Genomic DNA, 23655 nt, shown 5'->3' on the forward strand with positions numbered 1-23655 from the left:
TGAAATTTAAAAACACATAATAAATATTTCACAATAAAACATTTTAAAATATATATACAACGAAATACAATAGTAAAAGGTGGATAGACAAGTTTTCCCCTAGTTCTAACAGAGTTCTATTACCATCATCCAAATGTTTGGAAAAACACTAAATTAAAATTGATTTCTGCAAAACACATCATGCACAAGTTACATCAATCATTAAATTACTGCAATATACATTTCCTAAAAACATTAAGCTACATTAAATGTAACAAGTGATATCTATATATGATACATAACAGGCTCAAGTTACTAAAACCAATTTATGATCATTCATTTGGTTTTTCCTATTTTTAATCTTATACCACAAAATAGGAAGGACTTGCACATATATTTTGTCCAAGGAAATGAGAAAGGTCCTTCTTTGTTATGAATAAGATCTTGAGATTTAAATCAATTGAAAAAATGTTTCAATTCCCAACATAAAAGTTCACAACAAATTATCTGATATGGTTAAAATTGAATTTCAGTTTGTTATAAGGAATTTCCTGATTGACAAGCCTGAATGGAGGATTTACCATCCAATTTTTCAGAAGAATTTACCCCAGTTAAGCTTTTGTTAAATTTTTCTCCAAGCTTTAACCATTCAGCTTGAATATTTTCTTGGATTTTCTTGGCCACTTCCCTCTCATCCTTCAAGTGAGGAACTTGTTCTCTCAACTCATCTCTTTGTGCTTTGAGAGTCTTTGCTTCTTCAAAAACTTCCCGTTTTCTCTTCGTAGCTGTGATCTTAGCCGATTGAAACACAGATATGTTAGCTTTGGTTGCATTTATTTGCTCTTCTAGCTCTTTCTTTCTTTGCTCCAACGTTGCAAGCTGGTTGCACAACTCATTTTCTAAAGACAAAACTTCCTTGAACTCGTTCTTGTTTGCTTCAAGGCTTTCTTCTACTTTATCTGCTTTGATGATGTGGGAGCTCGCAGACTCTATTTTCTTACTGGCGTCGTTGTAGTCACAACTCCAGCGAGTGAATTCTCTAGAAACTTCTAATATCAACAACCTCATTTCCGAAGAGATTCCGTTGACCACAGACATCTTGGAAAGGTATTCTATCGTAGATTTCACGGTACCACACTGTCCAGTCTGCAATAGAACAGAGAACTCTTTGGAGAGAAGGTCTTGCAGTGTTTTCAATGCTTTGCTTGTCTCTTCACAAGGCGACGTAGTGCTGGATGATTCAGTGATGACTGTGGTATCTTGTGTAGGTGACTTAAACGAGGTCTCGACATCGAGAGAAGCATAAAATGCATTCATTTCTCCATCATCCAGAGACAGTTCCTCTTGATTTCGAGGAGATTCAACACTAGGAAGTAACAAAGTGGGACTTCTTTTATGATTTAGTTCTCCAATGGTACCGGAAGTATTTTTAACGGAAGCAATAGTAACAGTTGCAGCTCCATAATTTGGAGCTGGAGAAAAACATATGACCTGCGATTGAGGTTCGGCCTTTAATGGGCGTACCATAAGCGCTTTGCTTGATCCAGAATCTTCAACAAAAAGAAAAAAGTTAGCAGTGATAATGAAAGGTAACAAAATATTATTCAGTATGAACAAATGGAAAAAGAAAAAAAAGTCTCACATCCAGTCACATTTCTATGGGAAGAAAAGAAACACAATTTAATTGCAAAACACAGGAACGGAACACCGCCATAGATATGGCAAGCATTAATACTATCACAATCAATCTCACACTGCTATGGCAACTATATGTGGCATTTATTTTTCAACTTTGGTATTTTATATGTGAGTTAAGATCACAACTTTTTATACATCATTAGGAACCAAACGCGGAACTCAGGTGTTTATAACAACACTATACACCCTGCGCATCAACCACTTACACCGTTTAACTGAACTGAAGCATTAATGGTTCAGTTTGATTGCAAGTTACACGAGACCCCAGGGTTTAATGAATTGAGATGCATGCATAAGATCAATCAAACTTGCAAGCAAAGCTCGTAGCCTATAACCAACCAAGTTAGAAGCCATGTCCATCCCAATTTTTCAAAATATTTGCAAATGTTAATCGGTTAGGTCTTTGTTTCAGTTCATTCACCAAAGATTACTAAACTTGATAAACTATATGGCAGTTAATTGAGTAAAGAAAAATGGAGATAGCATGAATTTGCAGGAAAAAGGATTGCACATCCAAAAAAATACTACTCTAACCTTTGGCACTATAGGTACCTCTGAGATACCCTGAAGACATTGAATCTTGAGTAACAACACCCAATTGTTTTGGCCGCTTGGGACATATGACTAAATGTCGCTTCAAATGAGAAGTTCCACAGTTATCTTGTAACAGCTTTCCACAATATTTGCATAGAACTTTATTACCTTCGGTTGTTTGGACGCGCTGCATTTCATCCCATACTTTAGACGTCATTTTTGGTCGCTTCGAACTATTAAAATCTTCACATTCGTAATCTATCTCACTGCTCGTTGTAATCTCATTTGTCATTTTCTCCTGCGAAAAAAATATCCACTAAACTAAGCAAAAAAAGCAAGGCAAACAGAACGAGAATTTCAAATCCAAAATACATTGCTTACACAAACAGAATGAGTTAACAAGGCCAGAACACCGGCATCTCCTATATTTAAATAACACAAATTCAATAGCATAGTACTATAGTTACAGCCAAATCAAGATATCTTATATTTTGTACCAATTAAAGGGGGGAGCGAGAGAGAGAGAGAGAGAGAGAGAGAGAGAGAGAGAGATGTATTTTTTTACATACATAAGGTAGAAGTGTTTCTAAATCCCCGAAGAAAGGCACACAGCTATTAAGCAATTAAATCACCATCCATCTAGCTCATAAAACTCATGTTATGAATTATAAAAGAGAGTAAGCACAAGCCAACACAAATGAAGCTACAAAATGGTTTCTGGTTATTACAGGTAAAAAAAAGTATAGCTGAATCAATATTTATGTGCTAGACCAAGACTAACAACAGTCAGATATGCAATCTAATACTAAAGAGACGACATGATATAACTAACAACGGAATTATCCAAAATAAGATAGCAAGACACTATGTGCTAGACCAAGACTCTTCAAATAAGAAGTGAGTCTAGTAGACACAACATTAAAAAAAACCCTTCTACAGAGAAACATATGCAGTGGGCCATCAACTGCGAAACACATTCTCCCCATAATTTACACACCAAACAAAATTTTCCATGCCATAGTTGTACAAATACACCATTAGTCCAGACCATGGTTTAAATATCTGTGCCACATATTTTTTTTATAGGGCAAATTAGACCTTAGTCAGTTTGGTTCAACGAAGAGAAGGGAGAGGTCAGATTTAAAATGATGTGTTTAGCTTGACGAGGGGAGAGAAAGTATAAAATTATATTTTTCACCCTTTATATCTTTAAGATCACATTAGACATATGGCTATTTAAGTCTAAATTTAAATAAACATCATCTTCCCTCCAAATCACCCATTTTGGAGGGGATACAAAATTATCTTACAAGGAGTTTTGATCTCCTCCCCTCCAAAAAATTCAAACAAACTACTAATACTTCAAAGGCTAAAGTGCAACTTTGGCTCCTTATCTTTCAAAAAGTTGCGATTTTGGCCCCCTAACTTTGAAAACTACAATTTTGGCCCCCTAACTTTGAAAACTGCTGAGAAGGCGACACGTGTCCCAAAAAAGGGGCCATTTTGAAAAGATAAGGGGCCATAATCGCAACATTTTGGAAAGATAAGGGGTCAATAGACATATTTCCCTTAAGTTAGGGGGTTAAAAGAGCATATTTCCCTAAACATGGGGGACCAAAATTGTAGTTTTCATACTTAGGGGGCCAAAATCGCAACTTTTTGAAAGATAGGGGACCAAAGTTGCACTTTAGCCTACTTCAAACAAACTCCCCCCTTCCCCTCATTTCATAGAGGAGGGAAGGGCTTACTTTTCTTTTTTAAATTAAAGACACCGTAAAATATTTCAAAAATGAATTAAGTGCTATTGAAGTATTATTTGATCATTAATAATGTTGTTCTTTCAATTATTTTAAATAATATCAAAATATAAGTTTAGCCTTACCCTCCAAAACTCAACTCCCTAACATACTCTAACGGTCTAATACAGAACCTGACCGAGAATTGTGCCACCCAGCAATTGAATTTGGGTTTTCCTGAACGATTCGTCCTGTCCTTATGTAGTCCATTAACCACCTGAACTCAATCACTTGCATTTTTAAGTAGTACTAATAATAATAATAAAAGTCATTTTTTTTCCAATAGTTATATTTTTTTTCCTTCTTTTTCCAAGTTAATCGTATTTTTTTCAATATAAACCCATGTTTTTCTCAACTCCTAAAATTCCTAGAAATACCAATAATTTCCACTACCAAAATTTCATCTCAAGTTCCAATTTTTTTTTCACAAATATATCACTTTGAACATTTCAACTAATGGGTCACTCCAACTATTCAACTTCAAAAATTAAAACAATAATTAAATTTAAAAAAAAAAAAATCAAAGTCAAGTCCTTAATTATATCTTAATTTCCAAGACAACAAATAAAAATTGAAACAAAAAAAAATCAAAAGATTTAGCATGAAAAAGAACATGATAAAACTACATGTATAAGAATTATTACAAAGAGGTTGTGTTACCTGAATTCTTCTGCTATTGTACACAGCAAGATGAAGCTGTGTGAAGACAACAATGGCAGTGAGTTATGAGATCACGGCAGATGAAGGAGAAAGGCAAATTGCAGTGCGGTGATGAAGGAAGCAGAATTGACCCGGGCTATGCTTTGTAGGCTTTAGGCTTAAGCCCGGGCCTTCTTGGGTAGTCCATCATTTGGGCTTTAGCCCATAGCCCAAAATTTTATGAATATTGATTTATTTATATGAAGTGTAAAATAGTTTTTTTTTTTTTTTTTGTCGAAGTTGTTAGTGCAATTCACTTTTAAACTTTCATTCACATACTTAATTCACTTGTAATCAAATCCTTAAAAAAACATAAAGAAACAATAGAAAAGTTGTTTGAGAGAGCTTTGGAGAGAGAATAAAGAGTAAAATAGTTTAATGTAATAAAGTATACCACCTCCATTCGTTTTTAAGTGTTACTTTTTAATATTTTACACAAACCAAGACAATCAATAAATTTTACTACTTTTGATATAACAATTTATACTTTTACTATAACAATCTTATTCATTTAATATCTCATTTCATATATTTTTCTCTGTGCAATAAATAATTAAGGGTAATATTGGTAAAATAACATTTAATGTTGCGTTGAACTTTGAAAGTGACAATTTAATAGGAACAAAAAATTTCTCCAAAAGAGACACTTAAAAAGAAACGGACGGAGTAATATTCAACTAGTTCTCACTAATTAAATGTTTGTGTGCAAGTAAATCAACATAAAAAATATTATGTTAGGTTAAAATCGTTAAATAAAGAGTTCAACTGTTAGAGAGTGCAATTAGACTTAAATGAATAATTTATCTATTTAGTTTAGAAGTAAAATTATGTTAGTTTATCTATCCTTTGAATTGTTTTTAGTTGGACTATTAAGTTAGAAGAATTTGTATAGATGGAGATATACTTCGATTAGCTTCGGTTTGTAGTACTAGTATTAAAAAAAAAATCTCCACTCCGTTACTCAAAACTTCTTAATATTTAATTAATTAAATCAATTAATAGTGCAAGAAGGTAGAAGGATTATAGTAGACATCTGCAACAAACTGTCCTCGTGAGCATAACTCAGTTGGTAAGGACAATACATAAAATATGCAAGGTCCGGGGTTCAAACCTCGGCCACCACAAAAAAAAAAAGCTCGGCCACCACAAAAAAAAAAAAAAAAGACATCTGCAACAAACTAGTGCCCACTTCATGAAATAATTTTTTATACACTAATTTTCTTTCTCACCGGTTTTATTTTGGCAAGAAATGTTCTCTTTCTTTAAGCTTTAAACAAGTTTTCCTGCAAAACTTATTAGCTCCATCGGAGATTTTTCTTTTCTTATCTCCTACTCTCTTCTTCGTCTTTCTTCAATCTTCACCCACATGTCTTGGTTCGCCAGTTCTTCTGTTTTAACGAATTTCTAGATAATTTGTGTGAACGAATTCACAAAAGTAACATGAACCGGTATGCAAGTACCAATTCCCGTTTTGCAACATGTCAAGTGAATTATGTAACCACGATTGTAGTTAATGAAATAGGTAGATTGACCAAGATACAATAACTAAGAGGAGCTTTACTGACGAAAAAAAAAACGTCATGCTAATTAATGTCTATGGAGCACTTGTTAAATAACCAAAAAGAAATTGTATTGAAAAGAGCATTTTTTTCACGTTTTAAACGATTGACTAAACATCCAAGATAGTTTTACTATATTTGATTCCTTTAAAAGTGTTCCATGGACACTTAGCATTTTCCAATAAAAAAGTATATCGGTGAGAAAAAATTAATTAATTTTACATTGATGTTTTAAAACGATGATTATTGAGTAATGATATTTGTACAACCGTTTTGTGATAACTTTTGAGGAAACTTTTTTTCCTCCATTCTTATTAATCAAAACAATATATATATATATATATATATATATATATATATATATATATATATATATATATAGGGGATGTATCAAATGAGATGAGTTGTTATTATGAGAGGGTGAGAGCCTTAAATAATAGCCACTTGATTGAAATAAACGGTTGAGATATTTTGTGTTTTAAGCTGCACCTTCAACCACTCGCCTTACATTGCGAAATTATGTTTGTTCCCTCCTATCTTCTCTCTTGTACATGATGAACATAACTATATATATATAGAGAGAGAAGAAGAAGAAGAAGAGAGAGAGTAAGAAAACGAGAGTATAAGAGAGAAAGTTGTCTAAATATTTTTAGAAAATAATTGTACAAATATCATTTCTCATTTAATTTTAGACTCGTGGAGTATTTTGTTAGGAGCGGAGTTGAATACAACTCATTCTCACTTCAAGTCTTATATTTCTTCCAACTCAATATGTTGAAGTGTGAATGGTTAGTTTCATATTGATTATCTATGGGGTAATGGTTATTTTGGTATCTGAATGTGTAATGAGTAGCCATCATAGTTTCTTAATGTATTTTTCAAAAAAAATAGTTTCTTAATGTATTGAAATTAGAAATAGTCCATGATTATGCACTATGTTAGTCAATAGTGGTTGACGTTAAAAAGTTTTATTAATATTGTCATATTAGTCCATCAATATACTTATTTATCTCAATCCTTCAAAAAATACTTATTTATTTCCATATCAATAATGATGAGTCAATAATGAGTCATTAATTAGTGTCTTTTAATTAATATTTAAGTTTATTTTATTTAGATTTAATATGTTTTTATTTCCTTCTAGAACTATTTTACTTCAATTGCAAGTTATTTTATTTTAGGAACAAATATTTGAAAGATGGAGTCTTGGAGCAAAAGAAAGGAGAATTGGAGCTGATTCATGCCAAAAATATGAAGAACTCATACAAAAATATCTTGTGCAAAGAATTTGAAGATCCTTCACCAAAATATGAAGATTTGATAGAAAAATATGAAGCCAACCAATAGAAGCTTGACACGACCCAATTTGCCTTTTGCTGCTTTTGCTTTAAAGACAAGCTACCTATTAGTTTCTTGTGGAACATTCTAGTGATTAGTTGCTTAGGTTTTAGTCGACATAAGACTATAAATAGAGTAGCTAGCTATCACAACAATTCATCTTTTGTTCTTGGAATAAAAGTTCACCTTTATTTTATTGTTATTTACTTTTATATGTTCTTCTTCTTCTTATTCTCTTTGTTTATGATGAACGTGAGTGAGTAGACTTCTCTTGTCTTGGGATTGTTGGATAAGTCTAATGACATAATCCTAATCAAACCAACTTTAACCCTAATTTTATGTAACTCTAGTTTCTAATCTAAATTCACCGTTTTAACTAGAATTAACCATTATCAAACTGTGGAAACGAAAGTGGCGGGTTTGATAATTGTTAATCCATCATCTCAAATATCAATTCATAAGGCGAACGCGGAGCTTTGATATTGGAACAAGTGAATTTAGACAAGAATTGCAAAGGCAGTGAAATAGTCTTTGCAATTCTTGAGACATTGGTAGTTTCAATCCTTAAAAGCTTCTTCTAGTAATCAAATCAGTGAAATAGGTTTGATTGCTAGAAGAGAACTAGCAATCAAACCGGTCTTTAGAAATTAGGTCTAACATAAAGTTATAAGCTAAGGTTTTGGTTTGTGAAGGACTTGTTATTACGATGAACCAATAATCCCAAGACTCTTTTTATTATTATATTTTCTTTTAATTAAAAATCCAAACTTTATAACTTAAAACTCTTCTCTAATCCTTATTGAAAGTTAATTGAATTCATAACTCCCTGTCGAAACGATATCTTTTATTACTACTTCAGTAAACCGTACACTTGCGGTTTATCCCATCAATCAATCCTTATAATTGTTTACTTACTAGCATATCAGTCAATATATGAAAAGAATTGATGTCACCTTGAAGACGTTTTTCAACGTCAATGACTATTTTGACTTAGTGTACAACCAGACTATTTTGAACTTTTAATACATAAAGAGATTATTGTGACTACTCGTTACACATTTAACCAAAATGACTATTAACTCATTATCTATCTATCTATTACATATCAAACTTTAATATAAAGCAACGTCGCATATACAAGTGAATAAATATGGACTTCATGTCACCCATGCTGGATGGGTTATTAAAGAAAAGTGTAAGTTCTTTTCCCTGGTTTTGTATGATTAAGACTATTCATCGAATTTTTTTCATTTTTAAAAATAAAACAAAATTCCTAGGTTAAGAGCTTTAAATTTTGACTATGGTTAGTGAATGACAGAGATACAATGATACATGGTCTATAAATTTGATTTTTGAACTAGCTATGTATATTAGATACTAATGGAAATAACTAGCTCAAGATTCATTCACTCATCTTTCAAAAACATAAATAATTTTCAAAGACAGATCTAGCATACAAAATTTACGCCTCATTTCCATTTAGAAAGGGTTGATTTTCAAAACTCAAACCTTTGTCCTCCACTATAAATAAATTGAAAACTCCATATTATTGAACATATGGATCAAAAAACAAAATTACGCTACAATGTTACAACACTTCTCAAACTTCTTTCACTATCAACATTTCGATGGATAGCCTGACCACCACTATAAACACTTCGAATGAATGTCAATGACATGTTGACCACAACTATAAACATATAGATTGGAATGTGAAGATGGATCGATAGCTTGATCACCGCTTTCATTGAAATGTAAGGATTGGTCGGTAGCTTGACCACCACTATCATTGGAATGTGAAGATGGATCGATAGCTTGAACACCGCTTTCCTTGAAATGTAAGGATTGGTCGATAGCTTGACCACCACTATCATTGGAATGTGAATATGGATCGATAGCTTGACCACCACTATCATTGGAATGTGAAGATGGATCGATAACTTGAACACCGCTTTCCTTGAAATGTAAGGATTGGTCGATAGCTTGACCACCACTATCATTGGAATGTGAAGATGGATCGATAGCTTGACCACCACTATCAACATTTGGATTGGAATGAGAAGATGGATCGATAGCTTGACCACCACTATCAACATTTGGATTGGAATGAGAAGATGGATCAACAGCTTGACCACCACTATCAACATTTGTATTGGAATGTGAAGATGGAACGACAGCCTGACCACCACTATCAACATTTGGATTGGAATGTGAAGATGGATCGACATTCTGACCACCACTATCATCATTTGGATTGGAATGAGAAGATGTATCGATAGCTTGACCACCACTATCAACATCTGGATTGGAATGAGAAGATTGATCGATAGATTCACCACCGCTATGAACATTTGGATTAGAATGTGAAGATGGATGGATAACATGACCTCCACTCACTATTTCCTGTTGGAAATTCAGAGAGGAATGCATAACAAAAAGTGGACAACCAACGAAAAGTGCAACAAAAATAAACATCCAGTTGATGGTTAACAGTTGAACTGTAAAGCAACCTAAGAAATATGAGAACACGCCAATCTCAAGCTTAATGTTACCAAAGCAAACGCGGCATTTGACACTATACTCAGTAGTTCAGGTTTTCCATTAATTGTTCTGTCATAGAAGAATGAATAAACTGAGATGATCACCAGAACTGCAAAGTTCGTGTAAGTTTTGAGTTGACCATGCCGTGTGGAAAGTGATGAATGCTTTGCAAACAATATGGTAGTAAAGATAGCCGCGCACAATGCCCCATAGAGAAAGAACTTGAAAGGTTTCCACCTTCCAATTAATCGATTGAAAGAAGGGCTCAAAGCATAACATATCAGGCCAACTACACTTGACATAAGGCCAACTACTCTCCACACCGTCTCAGCTTTGAAATCCCAATGTGAAATCGGCATCATAACTTGAGCAGCTACGTCAACAGTTTGGGAAACATCAGGAACACTCTGTGAACTTTGAGAAACTTCAGGAACCTCATCGTAAATCTGCACAATAACAAGAACGGGTAATTTCAGTCAGGTTTATAATTAAAAAAATACTTAAGTAATTGTGCAACATAAGTTGAGCAATTTTGCGAAAAGTCTGCGAAACATCAGAAGCACTTTTTCAGGTTTAAAATTTAAAGAAGAATGTAGAAGATGCTTTCAGGGGATTACATGGAAAGAGAAGGAAAGAAAGAAAAATATGTGGCCATAAGTTTAGAATTTGTCTTTGGTTTTTCTTTTCTTATCACTGGGTCAGAACACTGAACATGGTAAAATTTGAAGTTCTGAAATATATGAATTGAAAGAATAAAATAATCAAATGAATAATCTTGAACATAAAAGATCATTATACTTGCCTGTAATAATAATCTCAACTTGGGCGGCTTGAATCCCATGCCTGGTAACTCTTCTGAAGGATACCTCGACCAGTTGCATATGACAAGTTGCATTGAATCAAAATCAGATGGTAACTTTTCCGAAGGATATCTCCACCATTCCAATACTTTTAAACTTTTTGGAAGATACTTAGGAGCTTTGGAGAAATGACATTTTCTAATAATGAGTATTCTGAGGTTCGGCATCTTCTCAAAGGCCTTTCCGTCCCATTCTATTGCATCTTCATCTTCAATTAAGGGGGAATCGAGATGAATGATTTCAATAACACTAGTTCCCTTAAAATATATAAAATAAAACAAACAAAAAACTCAAATCAACACAGCACGTACACACACACACATATAAGATTTCTTTAATGATATTATGAGAAGATTTAGTTATTACAAAAGGTGAAACAATTGTGTCATGAGTGAAAAGAGATCGATATAGGTCGTTGGATATAAAATATGAACCCGTCCTGACAACCTTACCATATTATTTGTTAAGACTTGAACTATATCTTCATGAGACCATAACCTACTACGTCTTCCAGGATCATTTGGTGATTCCTGATGGACAAGTTCTTTACCCATACGCTCTATCAAGGGATGTGATGTCACCTTACCATCCAAACTGATATTTATGAGAGACTTGTTACTATTTCGATATGATATTTTATGTTGTGATCATAACGAGCACGAAGAATAATCTCGACATATGTCCATTCATATCCTATGAAGCAACAAGTAATGTCGAGAAAAATGTTCTTTTCCTTTTGATCCAAAGCATCAAAGCTTACTTTAAGTATACTTTGGATGTCACCGTGAGGAATTCGTTCAAACTTGTTTAATGCATATCGCCATTCCTCAACCCTTGTTCCAAACAATTATGAACCTATTACATTCAAGGCCAACGGATTCCCAGAAGCGTAAGTTACTGCTATGTTTAAAAGTTCTTTGTAGTTTGGATTAACAATGCTTTGTTTAAAAGAATAGTGGATAAACAACTCAATAGCATCCTTGGGATTTAACTCTTGTACCTCACATCTTCTCTCAACCCTGTGAAATGCTAACAAACTCCTATCCCGTGATGTAATGATAACTCTACTACCAGGACCAAACCAATCAACTCCTCCAGCCAAAGCCTCCAGTTGTTCCAGTGTTGCCACATCATCTAGGACAAGAAGAACTTTCTTTTGTTGAAGGTTTTCCTTTATTATCGGAACTCCTTCACTAGCATCTCCAAACCGAATATCTAATCGAATCATATCACAAAGAAGCTTACTTTGGAAATCCACTAATCTATATCCATCTTTTGATTTTTCTCTAACATTTGAAAGAAAACACGAGGCTTCATATTGGAGTGCAATCTTATTATAAACTGCTCGAGCAAGTGTTGATTTCCCTATTCCTCCAACTCCATAGATCCCCACCATAAGGACTTCATGAGATTCCAACTCCAAAAGTTGGTACACTTCTCCCAATCGAGAATCCAATCCAACTGTGTAATCAGCATTTTGTAAAGGAAGAAAATCAAATTTCCTGTAGATCTCTTCCACAAGCTTGGTCATAAGCTTAGTTTCATAACCTTCCCTGCTAAACTAGAGAGGTTAGGTCAAAGTAAATGTAGTTATTTCAACGATTTCATACTTATCTTGTTACAATTCAAATTTCAAAGTATATGACCGTTGGAACAACAGTCAAAATTAGTTAAAAATATTTTGTGTCACTGAAGAGATTAATAAGCTGAGTCGTGGATTAGGTGAGTCTCTTTTTAGAAGTTTCATGGCACTGCTAAAAAATTGTGCAAACAGACTATCAACTATAATGCCCCCAGGATAAAACAACCCAGCTATAACTGGATCGGAGTCCTACTACACCGTAAGACCCGTTCTAAAAATACACCTTCAAGTATGGTGCTAAGACCACTCTAATATAGTATTGATAACACTATATTATGATACTTATATCACTCTAATATGATACTAGAACCACTCTAATATTGTACTCTGACTACTCTAATATGATGTTTCCACTATTCTACATCAAATTTATCTATTAGAAATGGGGTGATAGAGCTTACAAGAGAAAGTTTATCTTAGAAATGGTGTATTTAACATCTTGAAACTTTAAAAATGTACTTTTTCTGCCTGAAATTTATAATTTTTTTCTATTTTTGACTTTTTAAATAGTATCCTAAACACATTTGTTAGCATAACCCTAAAATAAATAGAAGACAACAATCATAGCCCTAAAATAAATAGAAGACAACAATCATAGTGAAGAAGGTTACTTACCCTTGTTTGAAATGAAACCCATAGACGATAGGCATTTGGGATAGAGCGTTCCTCCATCTAACCACTCTCTCTTTGTTTCCCTTAAACCTCTCCTCATGGTTTGCGAATGCAATTTGATCCACAGTTAAAACTCTATAAATTAATAATGTCAGGACCGGAGAAATTTATTAATTTAGAGAGTTATTAATTTATCGATAAATTAATAATTATTAATTTAAAGAGTTTTTAAGTAATTATACTGTACATACCAAACAAAAAGGAAAATTAGTCTATGCCTCTTAGAATTATGTTGCAGCGAACCTTGGGACTCAACGTAAATTAGTAACTACTGTGTTCATATGCATTGGAAATCAATAATGACTTTTGAGGTACAGTAAATGTAAACAAGAGGAACAAATGTGTTCAATGTATTCTTAATATATTTTTTTCAGTTTCTATGAATTATTAATTTATGATTTTCTTGGGACCGAAAATTATAAAGGGATCTCCCGAAAAATTATTATCTTATTATTTTATCGAGTTTTTCAATTTTTTACATTGACCCAAGTCGGGACCGGACAAATTTATTATTTTAGAGAGTTTATTAATTTACCGAGTATTAAATTAAAGAGTTTCTACTGTATTCCACTTTGCATTCGCACATGACAAGGATCGATGTCCTAATAAACCGGAATAATAAATAGATTTTTGTGGTTCTGTTGAAAGTTGTCAACGGTAGAGGAAAGTACTTCCAAGCAAAATGGAGAGAAGGCATATTTCCTAGAGAAGATGACAATGGCAATCCTGGACTCTTGAATAACCCTTACTATTGACGGTGTGATGATTTTGTTCCTTCTGGATAGCGTCTTTATATCGTTGATTCCTCTTTTAGCCAATGCTTCGTAGAGATTGTCGATGAAACCGTTAGGAATATCGTCTTCTCGAAAGCTTATGAACGCATCGTATCGTTGTTGATATCCCATGACATTTCCTGCAATGCAATGCAATGGATCCTTATTCTTCTTCTTCTTCACTCTTTAAATTATGGTTGGGAAAACCCAATTGTCAAGTCAACCAGACTATAGTGCTCTTTCTTCACTACCTGCACGAAGTTTCTTTTGTATGTAATTTGCAACAGTGAACACGGAGTCAACCAGACTATAGTGCACGAAGTTTCTTACCTCCAAGCAAACAGTGAACACGGAAATCTACCACGAAAGGAAAGATAAATACCATAGCATGCACATGTGATACCATTATGAGGGGTATCAAAGAAACTCAACAAACAAGTATTGAAGGTAATTTATTCTTATTAAAGAAAATAAAATTACTTGAAAGTAGACATCAGGGCCGTCCCCGAGGGGGTGCAAACAGCTCAAACGAGCTGGGCCTCAAATTTATTTTTTATACCGAGTAGTAACAGTATCCTCCAATAAAACAATGAGTATTGCTTTTTAGGCCCCCTTAATATCTCCATTCCAGCAACTTCCATTCCAATCATAGATGGCTGGAAAAGGACTTCTAGGCAACGGAACCTCTCAGCCCCAATTATGATAACTTGTCCATTAGGAAGTTCATAGTTTTTCTCAATTGAAGAACTTCTCTTTGCAGTCTCAAGCTCTTGTTCATAATCCAAGGCAACAAGAACAGAGGTGGTGAACAAGAAGCATTAGTGTTGCAACATTATCTACTCTAGATAATTATCACCAAATTGACCTCTTAATAATCTTACATGTCTAACCTCACCAAATATACAATATGAAGAGTTGATTGATGAATTTGCTTCAGTCAATACGCCTAGGAAGTCTCGTTTTGGTGCGAATGAAGACTCTTTTTGAAGGTATTCGCCTAAACTCATTTTATATTATCTATTGCTCTTTTAAAAAAAAATACGTTTTGATTTTATCACTGGCCTCTTTTCATTCCCTGAGCCGAGCCTCCGAATTCTCAAGGACGGCCCTGGTAGACATCAATCAGAAAGCTTGTTCAAATAGCTTTTGCTTAAACAAGAACTCTTTATATTAATTTATGTGAATTTATCTACCGGCATAAATTAATTATTGTGTCATCTTTACATACATACTCTCTGGATCTTCCCTCTAAAAAAAAAAAAAAAACTCTCTGTCTGCAACCTGGACTGCCCTTTGGATGCAGAAGTCAATCCTAACTTCTCTCTTTGTTTTACGTGGCTTACTTTTCTTTTGACTAAGTCGTTTGTTGTAAATTATAAATATATATTTTAAAATTTTTAAATATATTGTGTCGGATCAAGAAATTTCAATACGTGAGGTCAATATCATTTATCATAAATATTTATTCAAAAATATATAAACTCATAATAAAAAATGATGATATCATTATTATAAAAAATATTGGATATTACAAAAAGTATATCATGCAAATCAAAAAATACACGTCCCTTTCTTCCTCTCTCCTCTCTTTCTCAAACCCTAGCCGTCACCCCTTTTTTCTTCTTCTTGTCAGAGGATGATTTAGGGTCAATTTTGACCCAAAAATCACCCCTCTGAGTTGTTTTCCTCCTTATATCCTAATTGATTAAGTGATTTCACATATATTCTGTTTTCTTTCGTTTGTTTTTGTGATTTCGTCGTCTCTGAACGACTCTGTTTGTTTTGATTTCCCGTCTTTGTGCAGTGTGTTTTTGATTTGAGCAAGTGCATATCCGATCAATGACAATGACTTTGGCGTCGTCAACGTTATAGATCCGGAGACATGCATATTCTGGAGACTTTAATATAGTCATATTAGTCATGTTTGTAGGCATAGATAGTTTGCTATTTTATGCTAGTAACATGGATGTTGTGAGTTTGTTCACACAGATTCATCCTTTTTGTTTTTAGCGAATTTGAATTTGTATTGTATCGATGTACTCTATCAATTTGAATGAATGAATATCGTTTATTTTTGTCAAAAAAAAAACAAAAATTCATAGAAACATATTAAAATTGGTTGAATGGATCTGCATATTTTAAGCAAAAAGTCAATTTTTAATCTAGGGAAAAATACACTCACCTCCCCTCAACTCTATCAATATGTATCTCACACCCCCTCTATTTTCCTAAATGACACAAACCTCCCTTGCTGTTAGAACCGTTACATTGCCGTCAAAGACAACCTATTATTTCATTTCCTTCATTGTTCATTCAGGCCTTTTCTTTCTTCCCTGTTAAAGTTTAAACACTGATTCTAAGAATTCATAGGACAGTTCCCTTCAAGAAAATAACACACGCACCTCTCTCTCCATCGTTGGGCATCTTTCATCTTTGGGTCGCTTACATTATAGCCATGGAAAAAGCATTTAACAACACGAAATATTGCTATATTGGGTATTGTTCATCACCGTTGCTTTCATTCTCATTGCTTTTTCAGTAAAGTTGTTTACTACTCGCCGTTGCTTTGGTTTCGCAGTCGTTTTCTGCTTCTCCTCATCGTTTTTGTTTACTTTGTTTTCTTTTATACGACTTTGCGCTATAGTTACCTAAACACCAATCAAGAACCCCAAAGAAATGCCTAGAATTATTGGTATACACCCGTTCCAAGCATCACTTCTTTTTTAGAGATTCATCGATATTGAATCAATCAAAGTATTTCTAATATATGTTCCACTTTTGTCTTACCGTGATTGCTTTCATTATATGCATATACAATTTTGTTTTGGTTCTTTCTAATAGATTATGAGGAAGTTCTGATTCAAATCCAAATTCAAATTCTAATTAGATGTACTAATATGTTCCTATCGTATAGGAATTTTGTTTCACTGATCGTTGAAGACTATATCTCCTATTAGTTGTAGAAATTAATCTATAGGAAAAGGAATTGAATCCACGTTTCATGCTATAATAACAGGGAACTATGGTCAGAGTTATACTTGCGCTTCAAGGAGATAGATGTTCTTGTAATCAGAGAGTTACGAGAAAGAATTTGCAAAATATGAGAGGGAAAGTACGAAGAATGAATACCTAGAAGAGAAAGTGTTTGTGTGGAAAGTTGGACTGAAAGATGCTGCCAAGCAGAGAGAATGAATCTTAGAAAGAAAAATATAAAAGTGTGTTTTAACAGTTTAATAAACGGTGTTAAGTTTGTAAGGGAGTTTTTTATCTATTTTTATAAAACTCAAGGGAGGTTAGTGTCTATTGTAAAATTAGAGGGGATGTTTGTGTCATTTAAAGAGACTTCAGGGGAGGTGATTGTAATTTTCCCTTTAATCTATTCTCTAATTATGAAATTTAATATCTACCAAAAATATAATTTTACCTTTTTTTTTAAATTTTTTTGACACGTCGTCAACATTATATCCTTTTCTGTCTTTTACATCAACTTTCCCCTAGTGTTTCTCTTCTAAAAACAAATTAAAACAAACTTGTTTTTTAAAGAACAAACAAACTTGATCTTAATCTTAATCAAAACAAATTTTTCTATAATTCAACTTCTAAATATCTAAAGAGTTAAAAAAAAAATACAATCTTCTATTATCTAATTATCTTTTTTATTTTTTGAAGGATATTATCTAATTATCTATTCTCTAATTATGAAACTTAATAGCAATAATATAATCTTACCCCTTCTTAATTTCTTGACATGTCGTCAAACTTATATCCTTTTGTGTCTTTTGCATCAACTTCCCTCTATTTTTTCTCTCTGAAAAACAAATTAAAACAAACTCACTTGATTCGATAAAACACACTAACTTAATCTTTTTTTATTAAAGAACAAACAAATTTAATCTTAATCTCAATCAAAACAAATTTTCCTGTAATTCAACTTTTCAATATCTATAGAGTTAAAAAAAATTACAAACTTCTATTCTCTAATTATGAAACTTATTGTCTACCACGCCGCATGAAATAAAATGCATCAACGCAACGAGGCACCAGGAATTTCAACCTACCGCCGCATGAAACAAAATGCATCAACGCAGGCCAAACAAAACCTAGCGCCGCATGAAACAAAATGCATCAACGCTGCCCAAACGAAGAAAGACGAGGCGCCGGGTAATCCTACCCAACCTGACATGAAGTAAAAATACACAAACACGAAACGTGGCATGAAATAAAATTGCATATAACACGAAACGCATAATGCAATAAAATGTGCAAACACGGAAGCGGAAGGGAAAGCCTGAGCAGAACGAAAATAAAACAATAAAACAACAACGAGAAGAGAAAGGCTTTTAAGCTTCTTTTCATTAAAATGTTCAAATCAATTACAAAGGGGCTGTCAAGGCGGAGCTACACAAAGAAAAGTAGTTCCAAACAAGAAAGGCTTTAAGCATCTTTCCAACCTTCGGGTGACGATGAAGGGTAGTTGGGACACCAATCCTAACCAATCAAGCCTAACCGCCCGAGCATTGAACTATGTCAAGCCATGGACGGGCATAATAGTAAGCTTCAAACCACTCCCCGGACGACCCTTCCCTGCGGTATACATAGCTATGTCTGGCTGTAAACATGCTTAATTTAGAGCAAGCCAGAAAAAGCCAAGCAAAACATCCTCAACCAGGAGAGGACTCAAGTTCTTCGGAACCATGATACAACCCTAACGGCCGATACAAAACTGAGCAGGAGGGCGCCTAGTGCCATCATACTCAAGGACCCAAAAACTTGACTGGGAGCACGCCGGAACCACTGTCTTTGTCACAACATCCATAGCTTCGACTGAAGGCTTATGTACAGACCCAAACGACCTTGGGTAACGGGATAAAACTAGGCGAGCTCTTCATCTCAGCCACAACACCCACGTTCTTAACCGAAACTCCTCAGAGATGGACGACAGGACTGCCGCAAATCATACGTTCTAACGAATATCTGGCGAATCCCTCAAAAGGTCTACTTTCTCTCTTTTCGTCACACATCATCACGGAAAATGCATAAGACCGGTACTGGTCATCCATAAAAAGGCAAACATGTTTTGCTTGAATCAAAACAACGATTGGGAACATCACCCAAAAGAAGAAAGAAAAATGTAAAGACTCAGAAGAGAAAAGAAACATTTTCCAGCAATTATGCTAAGAGGAAAGCGCTGAAGTGCAAAAGGTAACAAGAGATAATCCCCCACGGACAGAATGAAAAACTCCCCGTTAAGTGTCTCAGGAGCCGCTAAGCTAAGTCGCGAAAGACCAAAAGCTAGGGCGCCTCAAAGACGCTGAGGCATCGAACACCACAAATGCCAGACTTCTACAGACGCCACATCAAAAGCTTCATCCACGGCTAAAGCCATTGCGCGATAAAGGTCACAACAACTTGGGGGTAACTATTTTGGACAGGTCAGAAGATACACTGTCTTAAGGCTCCGCGCCTGAAGGAGCACGTCAATTTGAATATTCCGTACCGCACCGAAGCACGTCCCTTACGAGGATCACCATACACGTATCCTCCTCCATCCTTAATCACACGCTCCATAACTCAGACACTGTTATGACCTATGCGCCCTTATATAAGGGTGACTTCACCCTCAAGGTACACATCACTTTTCATAACACTTTCTACACACTCTTTCTCGACTCCATTACTGACTTGAGCGTCGGATTGTTAATGTGCATGTAGGTACCTTTCGTTCCACCGTAAAGACTCATTGCCATCTTCAGTCGTTACCGTCACATCGGAGCATTCTCTGTCACTGTTGCCACTCAACCGTTCTCACCGGACAGATCACAAGTCACCTTGCAAAAAAGCATTCTTGACATCAAGTTGTTCTAAAACCCAACATTTGGCTTAAGCAATAGCTAATAAAACTTTCACAGTGGTTAGTTTTGCAACAGGTGAAAACGTATCAAAGTAATTAACTCCTTCCATTTGTGTATATCATTTGGCTACTAATCGGTCTTTATACCTTTCGATTGTGCCATATGCATTGTATTTTACCTTATATGCATTGTATTTTGTTCGGGATCAGTGATCTCAGCATATATGGCCTTTCTCCAACATTCTAGTTTAGAGGCTTGAGTATAGGTAGTGGGTTCAAGGATAGCAGAAGCATTTAGGAAAAAAGATCTATATGTGGGTGAACATTTATCATAAGATAAAACAGAAGATATGGGATATAGAGATTGAGGTTGGTTACTTGAATTACAAGATTGATTGGAAGTGTTAGAAATTGCAAGATTGCAGTGGTAATCTTGAAGATATTGAGGCCTCTGTCTAGTCCTTGTTGAATGTCTTGTATGCAGAATTGAGGAGCATTTTTATGAGGGGGGTTGTAGGATGAGTTATGGGTTGTTGTGAAGGTTGTTCAGTGGTAGATACATGTGGCTGTGAATCAAATCCAGAGATATTACTAGGCAGTAAAGAAACATCTAATGTGGGATCATATGGAGGCTCAATGGTAAGGTTAAGATGTTGAAAACATGGAAGGGGTGTTTATGGATTAGTAGGTTGAGAAGAATTATATGAGTGAAATGGAAATTGTGTTTAAAAGAATATTACAATTCTAGAAACAAAAATTTGATTAATGAATAGGTTGTAAAAAAGGTATCCCTTTGTTCCTTCCTTATAACCAATGAAAAAGATTAAGGTGAGAAAAACCCAAGAAGGGGGTTGAATTGTGTTAGCTTTTTCTTCTTTTTAAAACTAAGTCCAATGTTTAGAGTCTGATAGAGTTGAAAATCAGAGTTCAGAGTCTTATGCAGCGGATAAAGTAGAGAGAGAGAGAGAGAGAGAGAGAGAGAGAGAGAGAGATAAGAGAAAGACACAAAGCAATTATACAGGTTCCATCCACAATCCGGAAGTAGTCTTGTCCCCCTTGCGCTTCCAAGGAGAGCTCACTAAAATCGATATCTGATTACAAATGCTCAAACACAAAAGCAAGAGACTTCCAAATACTCAAGCGCACAAGTGAGCGATTTCCTATGCTCAAGCACAAAAGCAAGAGACTTCTAGACAAACAAAATTACACAGAAAAATGTTTGGTTGAACACTTGATATACTATCAGTAGTGTTCACAATACAAATCAGATACATACTCTTAAGACTCTAGAATTTCTAAAATATGAAATTTGTTAAGAAATTCTAAGTGAACTTTGATGTGCAACAATTTCAACAGAGTTTTAACATTAGTAAATTTTTGGTGAGTCTATTACAATGATCTGTCGTTTGATTTGGTTATTGTCCTAGGAGGCAACAAATTGAAATTCATTCCTTGTTTGGAGAACAACCAGTGTAGACACAACTGTAGCTTGTACTATTGCAGACATAAAGAGTGGAGTAGTGGTTGTACAATTGTACTATGTCCTTTTCCTGCGCTCTTCAGTGGATTAGCATCCAATGCCTTCTAATTTCTCTGAAATAGTCGTTGCTCCAGGCTTATATTCCTTCTGCAATGATGTTTCTTTAGAATAACAAACTTTAACTAACTGTAGCTTCTTGGCTTCAGACTCTGATGGTCTTCAGACTCTGGTAGTCTTCAGACTCTTGATGACGTCAGCTTCTGGCAGTTAGCTTCTGATGGTCTTCAGACTCTGTCTTGAAACATAAGTTTCCGTTGTAAATTCCATTGCTCTCTTTTGTTCTTTTAGAACCAATACTTTGATTTAAATTTTTGTCTATGGTCCTGCACACTTGAATAAATATTCTCATATCCAATTGACATTTTAATACCTTGTTATCATCAAAACTTAAGGTGGTAATGATAAACACATTTTGTTCCAACAAACGGCTTTTGTAGCATTTTGTTCTATTGTTTGAAAGAGTGCTAGCATAAGCCAAACAACCAAACACTTTAAGATGCATAAGACTAGGTGGTTGTTTATGCAATATTTCATATGGTGATTTATTATGTAATAAAGGAGTGGGAATGCGATTAATGATACGCATGGAGTGTGTGATTGCATAGGACCAAAGTTGGTGTGGTAATTGTGCTTGGAAAAATAATGATCTTGCTACACATAAGATGTGTTGATGTTTCCTTTCAACAATGCCATTTTGATGAGGAGATTCGACACATGAAGTTTGGTGCAAAATGCCCTTGTTGAGATAGAAATCATGCATCATGAGTTCTTGGCCATTGTCACTTATGATTTTAATCTTTGTTTGAAACTAATTTTCAACATATGCCACAAAATTTTGAAGATGCTTTCTAGTTTCTAATTTGTTTTGCATTAAAACTGTCCAAATAAATCTAGAAAAATTATCTACTATGGTTAAAAAATACCTATGGCCATGAATAGAAAGAATTGAATAGGGACCCATATATCAACATGTACAATTCAAATATTTGTATAGAATGAGAAGAACTATTACAATATGGTAATCTTTTCTGTTTTGACATTTGACAAGTGTCACAAGGGGAATAAAATGTTGTGGAATGTAAGGAAATTGTGAGGAAATTATTTGAAGTTGATTCTTGGATATGTGACTTAATCTAGGTGCGGTCAAGACATTGCAACCAACTTTGTCATGTTGATTTTTGATTTTGTTGGCTTCATTGGAATGTTTGATTAATTGTTCTGATTTTCTTACATGAATCATACAATAATCCCCTTATACTTACGAGTTACGTCACAATTAATGTAACCACCTTTTGTAACTTCCTAACACAAACTGAATATGTAACTTCCTAACACAACTGCATATAATAACTAACAATTAGCCATATATTTATCTACTGTAACAATAATGGCAATTCTTGATGATTCGGTTTCTTCCTGATCATCTATGAAGGTGTTGATTCCTTTGTTGCTAAGAGATTTCCAGAGATCGCCAGCGAAACCGTAACGAGTATAGGCGCCGAAGAGGGTTAAGAAAACGTCGTAGTTGAAGGAAGTAGAAGAAGAAGATGCCATGAGACGTCGTCGTTTCAAATGGATTCATTCATTTTATGGTTGAGTGGAGGTGATAAGTCCAAGTCAAGGAACAAAAGAAACGCGCTAAAGTGTTTTGTCAGTACTGATCTCTTCTTTTCAACTCTCAAGTAGTGGTGGGTACTCTAAGCTGATATTGTTGAATTCTAATCACAACCTCAAAGTTGTGTGTAAATTTCACGGATGACCGTTCAATCAGAATTGTTTGTCTTTGAACCACTTAAGTTAATATCATACTATTTTTTGGTGTCCATTTGAATGGCTTAGTTAAGTTTTTTAAGTTTTTGTAGGGGTAATAGTCAATTTTGGTCTTTAAATGTATAATAAGTAGTTACAAAATACTTATTGTTCAAAATAGTCTATGATATTAAAATAGTTTATAAATATTGTCTTATCAATCTTTCAATATATTTATTTATTGTCATATTAGTCTTTATTAGTACTTATTTACTGTCATTTTAATCTCTATATGAAAAGAGTTATTGTGAGTATTGAAATATTATTTTAGCATCCGAGACTATTCTAATTAACAAAATATGTACACTCATAAACTATATCAATCTATATGAAAATACGACATATTGCATCTACGTGATCACTG

General features: G+C 34.3%; 1 protein-coding gene, 1 long non-coding RNA gene and 1 pseudogene across 3 annotated transcripts; 1 reads left to right on the plus strand and 2 right to left on the minus strand.

The window, feature by feature from the left end:
- Positions 1–134: 134 nt before the first annotated feature.
- LOC146917645 (uncharacterized) lies at positions 135–4780 on the minus strand. Of its 2 annotated transcripts, none has more exons than XM_085719477.1 (3): positions 4668–4780; positions 2230–2509; positions 135–1529 (listed from the first exon to the last, which is right to left on the minus strand). In XM_085719477.1, exons 2-3 carry the CDS (start codon positions 2501–2503, stop codon positions 517–519), a joined length of 1287 nt encoding a protein of 428 aa, XP_085575603.1. In that variant the 5' UTR covers positions 2504–2509; positions 4668–4780; the 3' UTR covers positions 135–516. The 2 variants fall into 2 exon arrangements, with proteins under 2 accessions (XP_085575603.1, XP_085575602.1); XM_085719476.1 differs by having other exon boundaries at positions 2212–2509.
- A 4272-nt stretch (positions 4781–9052) lies between these two features.
- LOC146917646 (disease resistance protein Roq1-like) lies at positions 9053–23122 on the minus strand (annotated as a pseudogene).
- On the plus strand, positions 14728–16186 carry LOC146917647 (uncharacterized). The gene is made up of 2 exons (XR_015015799.1): positions 14728–15080; positions 15896–16186. It is a non-coding gene; the product is annotated as an uncharacterized LOC146917647 (long non-coding RNA).
- Positions 23123–23655: the final 533 nt, after the last annotated feature.

Source organism: Medicago sativa, chromosome 6 (assembly GCF_051527215.1).
Source record: "Medicago sativa cultivar Bolivia chromosome 6, Bolivia_mono, whole genome shotgun sequence".
NCBI classification, from domain to species: Eukaryota; Viridiplantae; Streptophyta; class Magnoliopsida; order Fabales; family Fabaceae; genus Medicago; species Medicago sativa.